General features: G+C 42.0%; 1 protein-coding gene across 1 annotated transcript in view; it reads left to right on the top strand.

Moving 5' to 3' along the window:
* MYO1D (myosin ID) overlaps positions 1-11,074 on the top strand; it is a 178,913-nt gene that overhangs the window by 39,130 nt on the left and 128,709 nt on the right. Inside the window, exons 15-16 of the mRNA XM_015564134.1 lie at positions 4,198-4,364; positions 5,988-6,195. Of these exons, the coding sequence (XP_015419620.1) occupies positions 4,198-4,364; positions 5,988-6,195 (375 nt within the window). The remainder of the gene's footprint in view (positions 1-4,197; positions 4,365-5,987; positions 6,196-11,074) is intronic.

Below are 11,074 nucleotides of genomic sequence, written 5' to 3'. Positions count from 1 at the left end.
TTTAAGAGTCCCCATTTAGCCCTGGCTGGTTTGGCTCAGTGGATAGAGCATCAGCCTGTGGAATGAAGGGTCCCAGGTTCGATTCCAGTCAAGGGCATGTGTCTGGGTTGCGGGCACATCCCCAGTAGGAGGTGTGCAGGAGGCAGCTGATCGATGTTTCTCTCTCATCGATGTTTCTAACTCTCTAACCCTCTCCCTTCCTCTCTGTAAAAAATCAATAAAATATATTTGAGGAAAAAAAAGAGAGAGACCCCAGTTCATAGCTTAGCCTTGAGAGACATTTGTTCTCTCTCCTGTAAATGAAGTATAGGAGATGGTACCCGGGACTGGTACGGCAGCTCTAAGGTGATCTGAGACCCAGGTTCCTCTGTCTTTCTGCGCCACCATCCTTGCACTTATCATGTATCCTCCTGGCCCAGGATGGATGTACTGCAAGCTACCTCCCTTTTAAAGAGATTTCCTGCACAGCTGGCGTGGCTCAGTGGTTGAGCGTCGATCTATGAACCAAGAGGTCACAGTTCGATTCCTGATTCAGGGTACAGGCCCGGGTTGCGGCCTCTATCCCAGTGTGGAGCTTGCAGGAGTCAGCTGATCAATGATTCTGTCTCATTATTGATGTTTCTCTCTCTCTCTCTCTCCCTTCCTCTGAAAAAATAAAAATATATTAAATCAATAAAAATATATTAATCAATAAAAATATATTTAAAAATAAAGAATAAAGAGACTTCCCGGAAGTCTGCCACAGCCCTTCAGCTACATCTCACTTGCTGTACCTCGTTGACAGGGGAGCTTGGGAAGTGCATTTTTATTCTAGTCAGCAGTACACCCAGCTAAAAATAACTATTCTGTTTCAAAGTAGGAGAAAGATACTGGATGTGAGGTAGGCAACTACCCTAACAGTCTGCTACAGCTTCCCAATCTGGATGTTTATGGAGATGGGGGATGAGGGAGAGAGCAGGGATAAGCAAAAGAATATAGACAATAGAAGGCAGGAAGATGGCCGGGCAGAAACGGGAACATGTGAATTACATTTAGAAAATACAAAATAGTGTGATAGAAATAAATCTATATAGTTGGTACTCACCAGGAATGTAAATAGACTAAACAGAGTAGATAGGTGAAAATACCTAATTAACACTCTGCATGAATATTATAAACATAGAGGTAGATTTAAAAAAAAAACCGGTTAAAAGCAATATTAATGTGAGAGAACATGGAATTTAAGAAAAACAAGTATTGCCCTAACCGGTTTGGCTAGTGGATAGAGCGTTAGCCTGCGGACTCAAGGGTCCCAGGTTCGATTCCGGTCAAGGGCATGTACCTTGGTTGCGGGCACAACCCCAGTAGGGAGTGTGCAGGAGGCAGCTGATCGATGTTTCTAACTCTATCCCTCTCCCTTCTTCTCTGTAAAAAAATCAATAAAATATATTGAAAAGATAAACAAGTATTAACACAGATAAAGAGACTGATAATAAAATGAAGGTATGCAAGACAGTAAAGTCACTTTGAACTAGGTGCCAAATAACATAGCCATGATTATGCATGAACTCTATAAAGCAAAGGAACCTGACATTTTTTAGAGGAAAAATGCACAAGTACACAGTCCTAGCGGGAGATTTCAAACCAAATCTACCCCAAACTGATAGACATGGGAGCTGGGACAAAACCTTAGTAAGAAGGCAGAAGCTTTGTCCTGGCTGGGTAGCTCAGTTGGTTACAGTGTCCCCTGATGCACCAAGGTTGCAGGTTCGATCCCTGGTCAGGGCACATAGAATCAACCAATGAATGCATAAATAAGTGGAACAACAAATCGATGTTTCTTTCTCTCTCCCTTCCCCTCTTTCTCGAAAAATCAATAGACAATAATAAATCTATTTTTTTTTAAATGCAGAAGCTTTGTAAACGAGATTTAAACTTTTATCTAATAGATCAAAAGAACTCTGTACCCAGGGCATAGGAAATATATATTCCTTTCAAGTATAAGTGGAACATTTACAAGAATTGACCACATGCAAGATCACAAAGGAAGTCTTAACTATTTAAGAAACGTATGTACAGATATATACTCCATCCTCATAGCAAGTAAAATAAAAATCAGCATTAAAAAAATGTAATGTGCTTAAGGACTTAACAAATGTTCTCTTAACTCAGTTGAAGAGGAAATAACAATGAAAATTACAAAATATCTGGAACCATATGACCAAGAGTTTGTCAAAATTTGTTGGAAACTGCAAAAGAGGTCCACTTGTTATGCCTGTTTAAAAAAGAGGGAAGCTTGAAAGTTAATGAGCTAAGTTCTCAGGAAGCCAGAAAAGAAACTCCAAATAAAATCTGAAGAAAGAAGTAAAAAAATAATATTTTTAATGGCAAAAATTCAAAGTAATAGGAAGATAAGAAATTTGATCAAATAGACCTTGAATAAAACTGATTTTTAAAAACACAATATTATGAATGAGAAAAGGATACAATTTCATATATTATAGAGGTTTTTAAAGCATCAGAGCCCTCGCCGATGTTGGCCCATTTGGTTGAGCGTTGCCCTGTGCACCAAGAGGTTGCCAGTTCAATTCCCGGTCAGGGCACATGCCCGGATTGTGGGCTCAATCCCCAGGGGTGGATGTGCAGGAGGCAGCCCATTGATGTTTCTTTCTCACGAATGTTTCTCTCTCTCCCTTCCTCTCTTTCTCTAAAATTAATAAAAACATATTTTTTAAAAAACGTATTTTAAAAAAGCATTAGAATATTATGAACAATTTTATGCCAATTAATTTATAAGATATTTTTCTAGAAAAGTAAATTACCAAAATTAACTTAAGAAGAAATAGAAAACCTGAATAAATCAGTAATCTTAAGTATTCTAAATCACTAATCAGAAGTCTGCCTTCCCCGAATTCTGTCAAGAACATCAGGCCCAGGTGGTTTTACAGATAAATTATGCAAACTTTAGAGGCGCCAATAATCCCTATCGTATATAAGCTGGTTTGGAGAATGGGAAGAAGAGAGGCCACTACCTGACTCATTTTACGAGATGTGCATTGCCTTAGTACAGGTTAATATTAGAAAGTAGAATTAGAGGTCAGTTTCACCGGGGAACATAAACATAAAGGTCTCCAAAATACATGTGAGTAATACTGCCCACTAAAGGCAACTGAAATGTGAGGTAAGTTATAAAAACCAACTTCTTGAATGCAGCCATGAACTAACAAGAAAGCAAGGAATATGCAGGCCAGGGGCCATGTCAAGGCAGAAGTTAACTGAATAAAAGGAAAAACAGTCGCAGCACTGAAGCTGCCTTTCACCCCGTGGGGATTTGTTGAAGGAGGTAAACTTTGAATGTAGTAATTCAAACCAGGTCCTGGAAGTGAAGCCCTGACCCTGCCCCAACTGGGATGTCTAATAAGAGATAATACATGCACACGCACATGCACACGCACACACGTATGGGTCTCCAGGGGACAGTCTGCCTCCTCTAAGAGTTACATCTAGAGTGAACTAGAAACAATCCTTCATTATCTGAAAGGGAAATTGTAGTGAGCCAGGAGGGGATAGGTGAACATCCCTTGAGAATTTATCATAAGGTAGCTTTTATGAGGTTTGCAGTCCACATTCTTACTACCTGGGTAGCCTGAGAAAGTTCAGGCCAGCAATTTAGTTTAAAGTGGTCTTGTTCTGGTGTTGTCTCTGGGCATCTGATGTATGAAATGAGGACATTAGGGCTTCTACTTTAGTAATCACAGACTAGGTAATTTAAACTCACATCCATGCTGGGGACATGTAGGAAACTCAAATAAAATATGCAAAACCTCTGCTTAAAGACACTGGAGAGATAAGATAGTGGAGAACTCCTGGGCTGGAAGCCATGGAGATGAGCCCAGGTTTGAGACCTCCTTTCTCTGGGGGGAATTTGCCAACTGCCGAGCAAGTGGATGGGATTTGAGTAGTGGTTCCAACAACCTCATGGGGCTAGTGAGACAGACACAGACGCTAGGGCTTGAAAAGGAGGAGGTCAGGGGTTACCCCCTCTCACATTGGGTCAGGGTCCCAAAAGGCTGCCATAGCAATAAAAGTGAATCAGAAGTAGGCAGTCCGTCATAGTTCAGCTCTGAATCATTTCACTCTTTAAAATTAGACTAGCTTGTTAGTGCCGTTGGCCTGTGGTTTTTTTGAAACTCACCATTTGCTGATTCATTTCTTTAGGAACCTTACTATGTACGTTGCATCAAACCCAATGACAAGAAATCCCCGCAGGTATTTGATGATGAGCGCTGCCGGCATCAGGTTGAATACCTTGGACTATTGGAAAACGTGAGGGTGCGTCGGGCAGGATTTGCCTTCCGCCAGGCGTACGAGAAGTTTCTGCACAGGTGAGAATGGTCTCAACAAAGAAACCTGCTAGCACACAGAATTATGGAGTCCTAGGCTTCCCCATGTGGGACCGTGCGTGAGCATCTGACTATCTGGTGAATGAACAATAGAGTTGAGGAAGCTGCAGGTGGACACCCCCCAAAGGGTCCTTAGCACTGCCAAGGAGTTGAGAAAGGCTCCCGCCACTGCCGCTGCATTCGCCAGCTGTGAGCCCAGCTTTTGGCTGAGCGGGGCTCTCCCTGTGGGACTGCACTGACCACCAGGGGGCAGCTCCTGTGTTGAGCATCTGCCCCATGGTGGTCAGTGTGCGTCATAGACCCATCGGTCCGCAATTCGTTTGATTTGCATATTAGCCTTTTATTATATAGGATTCGTAAGGTTTCTGATTTTGTTTCCTTTTTCCACATAATGTTGTGTAATGTTACCTCTCTCTTCATAGTAGAATTCTTTCATTGAGTTTCTATTTCTGTCCCTCTCTGGCAAGTGAGTAAGCTTTTAGATGTATTTCCTTCTGGGTGTTTTTGTTTGTTTGTTTGTTTCACTCAACAAATCTATTTCCTCATCAGATGGCAGGCAACATAGTGTGTGTGTGTGTGTGTGTGTGTGTGTGTATATAGTGGGGAACAAAACACAGTCCCTGCCTTCCTGATACCCACAGACTAATGAGAGTGGGCAAAGTCTTTCTCGCTGTGACTTAAAATTCGGATGCAGAGTGTGAACATGACTAAATTTGACTCCATGTATTGAACAAGTTTGCACCTGGGTCAGGGGGAGCCCTGGAGTAAGCAGCCTTCTAAGCTGGTCCCAAGTTCCCCACCTCCTGGAATTCACCCTGTCTAGTCCCCTTCCCTCTAGGGTGGCCTGTGCCTGGTGATCTGCTGCTAGCAAAATGCAATATGGGAAACACGATGGGATGTCACTTGTGGGATTAGGCTGCAAAGGGCTGTGACTCTGTGCCTTCCATCTTGCTGACACTCACATCCTGTGTCGTGAAGTTGGTGTGTAGGGAGCTGCCCTGTGAGAGGCCCACGGGGCCCAGAAGTGTTGGCCACTTGCACATAGGAGCACAGTTGATTTTTGTCTGTTCATCTTATATGCAGAATGCTTAGTTTTCTTTCCGTGATAATAGTTCATCTGCTTGGTTTCCTCTGAAGCAAGTATATTGTGCATAATTAATGTCCGTTGTGCACTTTCCCCAATCACTTACCTGTTTGTTTATTAGTCTCACTGTGCTGGTGAGAAAACCTGTGATAGCGGCAACCCTGTCTTATTTCTGTCTGTAGAGAGAATGCTTCCAATGTTGCCTCTTTACAAATGATATCGGCTGGAAGTTCTTGGCGCAGCGCCTTTATTAAATTCAGGAAGGCCCCTTCTATCCCTGCGTTAGGAAGGGGTGTTATCATGAAGGAGTGTTGGATCTTAGTGGAGGTTTTTCCCCACATCTCTTATCAGGCTATGACATTTACTTCTATTCCAAATTTCCAAAGAAGTTTTTGTTTTCTTTTCTTTCTTTTTTTTTCATTTCTGTGGAACATCTTGAATTTTACGGAATGGTTTTACTGCATCTGTTGAGACCACGTGATTTTCCTCCCTTCATCCGTGCCCTGTTCTTGGTTCACCAGGTACAAGATGATCTCGGAATTCACCTGGCCCAACCACGACCTCCCTTCAGACAAAGAGGCTGTGAAGAAACTGATCGAACAGTGTGGCTTTCAGGAAGACGTGGCTTACGGGAAGACCAAGATTTTCATCCGCACTCCCCGCACGCTGTTCACCTTGGAGGAGCTCCGCGCCCAGATGCTCCTGCGGATCGTCCTCTTTCTCCAAAAGGTAATTGGACATTTTACAGACACGGAGGAGGCCTTGCTGGTACCTTCTCAGATATCTGTGGAACCTGTTCTTAGATTCAAGAAATGTTTGTGATGGTATATTTTTTGGTATCTACACATACCTTAGAGTGCTTTCTGTTACCTTTCACACAAGGAAAACTTATTTGGCTGTCTTAGCTCCAAATTATTTTATCCTCAAAATGCTGGAGACATTTTGTCGTCTGGTATTTAAAGTTGGAGAGATGCCTGAAACAGCCTGTTTTTGTCTCTTCTGTTAACTGAGGTGTTTCCCTCAGCTGAACTGCATGAGGAACTTTTTTTATTTTATTTTGTCATTCAAAAGTTTTGCCCAGATGTTTGAAACAACCTCCTTCACCCTTCATTACCCACCACCCGCAGTGACTGAGGTGTGCAATGTTGGCATCAGGCTGCTCTTCAGATCCTGGTACCCATCCCCATTGACCTTACAGGGCTCCCTTCTCATTTCATTCACTCATTCATGTATTTCTTTTCATTTCCTTACACCTATTTGCAGACCTTCCATATGAACCCTTTTAGTGTAAAATACTCTATGTGTACAGAAAAAGAAATCCTGTGTCTCTGGGAGAATGTCCCCGGCATATATACCTGGAGAAAAGGGCCTAGGTCATTGGGTAGGTGCAGATCTAATTGATATAAGGCGTGCCAGGTTCCTCTCCAAAATGCCTCTGCCAGTCTGCTGTACATGGGGGTCGCTGTGTGCCCACATCCTTACAGTATCATCCAGCTGCCTATACATTTTGCCAGACTGGTAGGTGGTATGATAACTTGCTGTTGCACTTTTCATTTCTCCATTGACCATTGCATTTGAGCACCTTATTGAATACTCGTTTGCTTTTTGGGTTTTCTATAAACTGCTTGTTCATATCCTTTGTCCCTTTGTCTACTGGAGTTGGTATCATTTTCTTGTTGATTATCAGGAATTTTATGAATATTTTATACATAAATCTTATATTCACTTTAGACATTGTAAATATATCCTCTTATTCTATATGCATTCTGATGTTTTTATAATATGCTTTGTGGAACAGAATCCTTAATTTTGACATAATCAAATTCTTCAGGATTTCATCTTATATTTTGTGCTTTGGAATTTTGTTTAAGAGGGCTATCCCCAGCCCTAGCCGGTTTGGCTCAGTGGATAGAGCATCAGCCTGCGGACCAAAGGGTCCCAGGTTTGATTCCCGTTAAGGACACATGCCTTGGTCACAAGCTCGATCTGCACTAGGGGGCGTACGAGAGGTGGCTGATCCATGATTCTCTCTCATCGGTGATGTTTCTATCTCTCTCCCTCCCTCTCCCTTCTTCTCTGAAATCAATAGGAATATATTTTTTAAAAGAGAGAGAGAGCTTTCCCTGTTTCCAGGTCACAAAGATACTGTCCTATATTTTCTTCTGTAAACTGTGTACCTTTGCCTTTCACATGTAGGTCTTTAATCGTTTATAATTCACCTGTGTGTGGTTTTAGATAGAAACCCAGTTTCATTTTCTTCCGTATGGTGAGCAGGTTTTCTCAACACCATCTACTAAACGACCTGTCCTTTACCCACTGATTTTATTATATGGTAAATATGTATATTCTGTTTCTGAGTGCTCTGTTCTGTTTTTATATCTGCCTGTTTGGGCATTAATGCCACTCAGTTTTTATTATAGCATGTCTTAGTGGATGGTAGGATAAGTCCATCTTCTCTACTCTTCTTTATTAAAGTCAGTTAACCTGTATATAGACTTTTATTCTGCAGTATACATTTTAATGTGTGTTTATCGTGTTCATTAAATTCAACAATACTTTTTCCTAGGACTGCATTGAAATTTGAAAGGATTAACATTTTTTACAATAATCATTTTGAGAGTATCACCTTTGACTTAGAGACTCCTTATGAATTCCTGGTTCGTTCTAGATATTTTATTGTTTCTGTTACTGCGGTGAATTTTTTATTGTATTTTTCTACATGGCAGAGTTGACACAGAGAAATAATATTGGCTTTTATTGGTGGACCTGTATCTCGATGAAACCTTTCTTGACTTATATTTGCTGATTCTGTTAGTTTTCCTGGGAAAATGATTCTATCATGGGCAAATAACGGACGTTTTCTCTTCCTAGTTCCTAAGTGTTGGTCACTTTCATTTGTTTTGCCTAGAATTCAGAAGAACTTGGGGTGAAATACTAAATTCCGTTGAATCCTGAAACAGTTTCCTTCTGTTAATTGGTGTGTGTTTTTCTATTGCTTTTACTCAGTTCTGTTTTCTCTCCCAGTTTACTGCTAGTACATCAGGTTTGGGTCTCTGTTTTCTGTCTGCTATGGTGCATTATTTTTATATAACAGTTCTTCAGTATTTTCCAGTGATGCTTTTGTTGTTGTTTTGCAGGATGTTTTTCTTCTTTATACCTGTCCGAGAAGTTGACTTAGCTTAGGGTGCACCTGAACCAGCATAACCGTGGTTCGATCTACTGATCTACTTGACTTGTACGATCTACTGATTGTGTTCTTTAAACAACTCCAGTAGACTTGTACTGATCTACTGTCCCTCTCAGTTTGCTTGGGACAGTCCTGGTTTATGACTGTTGTCTGCTGTAACTCTTAGCAGTACCCCTTCGCTCTCGAAACTGTCCCAGTATGGATAATACACCGAAGAGTCGCCGTCCCCTGAACTTTCTGTCGTGTGGTAGCTGGTAGAATCCTCTTCTTAAACCAAATTGTCAGTGTCCCACAGACTTGAGTCTATTACAGATCTGCTAGCCATAAATAGAACCCACTCCTCTCCCTCCCACCCCACAGCCAAGCCTTACATAAATATTGTAATTCCAGCCCTGCCCGGGTGGCTCAGTTGGTTAGAACATTGTCCCATACACCAAAAGGGTCATGGGTTGGATTCCCAGTCAGGGCACATACCCAGTTATAGGTTCAAGCCCTCGTCGGGATGCATGTGGAAGGCAACTGATCGATGTTTCCTTCTCACATCAATGTTTCTCTCTCCCTTCCTCTTTCTAAAACCAATTAAAAGAACCCTGAAAAAAATTATAATTCAGTATACACACCTATGAGGATTCTTCCTTTGAATGTCCTCTCTACAGCACCTCTGCTTCCTTTCTGATGAGAAATTAGAATTTCTACCCAGAGGAGAGATTCTAAAAGAAAAGGGACAGCTGTCACAGAAACCACCACCAATGCCCTGGAGGGCAAGCTTCCCCAGTCCTCGTGGGATGCAGATCTGGCAGATTCCTAACCAGAAGGCAGTGCAATAGGAGCAGGGAGCTTCCTCCCAGGCCTCAGGCAAGACCAGTCTGGGGCTTGACTTGTACAATTTACTGATTGTGTTCTTTAAACAACTCCTCAAGTCATAAAATTAGTGGAAATTTCTGTCAGCTTCTGGGAATAGGCTATCAGCCACCGAACTTCCCACGGGATGTTTTCACTTTCTCTCTATTTTTGTAAGGATTTAATGGAAAGTTAAAAGAGACAGCATCAAAGATGCTATTTTTAAACAAGAATCTGCAACCATCAGTTTTTATTTCCTTTTTCATGAAAAAAAATAGCTTTATCTTTTTTTCTGATTATCTAATTAAAGTATGGCTCACTGTAAAAACAAGTTCAAACCACACAGGAAAGTATCAGGGAACTGAGAGAAACCACCTAAAATCCCACCATCCCAAGGTAACACCACGAACATCGTGGTCACCATCCTTTGCGATGTCTTTCTGTGCATGTATCCAAGCAGAGATGCCAGAATAGAAATGAGATCAGAGCTCATGTGGCGATTTTATCGACGCACCTTTCTCTTTTTCTACAATATTTACTCCTTTCTGCGCCCACAACTTCACCTACCTCCCGTGTCCAGGATCTGCAAGACCACGCCCAGTCTCAGTGATTCACTGAAAGGACCCCCAGGACTCAGTATATAGTTGTGCTCGTGAGTAAAATGTATTACCCCAAAGGATGCAAAGCCGGTCAGCGAAGGGAAAAGGCGCATGGGGTGAGGTCCAGAGGAAACCAGGAGCCACCTTCCATGAGTCCTCTCCCCGTGGAGACCCTCGGAATATGCTGAGTCCCGCCCAGTGAGTTGTGACATGTGCCCAGTGGTATCGTCCAGGAAGCTTATTGGGCCTCAGTGCCGAGAGTTTTGTTGGGGACTGTTCATGTAGGCACCGCTTGCCTAGCATGTACCACAATCCCAAGACTCCCATAGAGACTCAGGCATTCAGCATAGACCTTGTTGTTTGAGCAAGCAGTTGAAGCACATTAAACCACTGCCATTTAGGGAAAGTTTGATATCAGTGTGGGAAACGGACAGACACCAGCCGAGGACCAACCAACCTCGCCAGCAGGCCGAAGGGTAGAGTCTCAGGCTGCTATGTTACACTTTCCCCTCCTTCCTCCCTCCCTTCCACTCTCTCTAAAGATCAATGGGAAAAAATATTCTTGGTTGAGGATTAACCAACAACAACCAAAAAGGTATATATGTTCGTAATCATACTAGATGTTAACAATTCACATTTCTGCTCACCATGTAAGTGAACTCCTTTCTCTAAATTTTATTTGCCATAGTGCTCTTTATTCCTTTAAGAGCAATCAGTTGTGTCCCCAGTCAGGGCACATGTAAGAGGCAACCAATGAATGCATAATTAAGTGGAAAATTTTTTTGTTTCTCTCTCTCCCTCTCCCTCTCTAAAAATCAATCAATAAATAAAAATTTAAGAACAGTCCGTTTGGGAGGTTCCAGTTTTAGTAAACATCCCTAATTCTGCCTCTTGCAACTTGCCATTGAAAGGCACAGAAAAATATATGAATATACACTGGAAACCAGGTCCTCACAAGCTAAAACCTATTATGATGTGCTGT

The sequence above is a fragment of the Myotis davidii genome, unplaced genomic scaffold, assembly GCF_000327345.1.
Source record: "Myotis davidii unplaced genomic scaffold, ASM32734v1 scaffold699, whole genome shotgun sequence".
Classification (NCBI taxonomy): domain Eukaryota; kingdom Metazoa; phylum Chordata; class Mammalia; order Chiroptera; family Vespertilionidae; genus Myotis; species Myotis davidii.
Note: the sequence above shows the minus strand (reverse complement) of the source record. Positions and strands in the feature narration are given on the sequence as shown.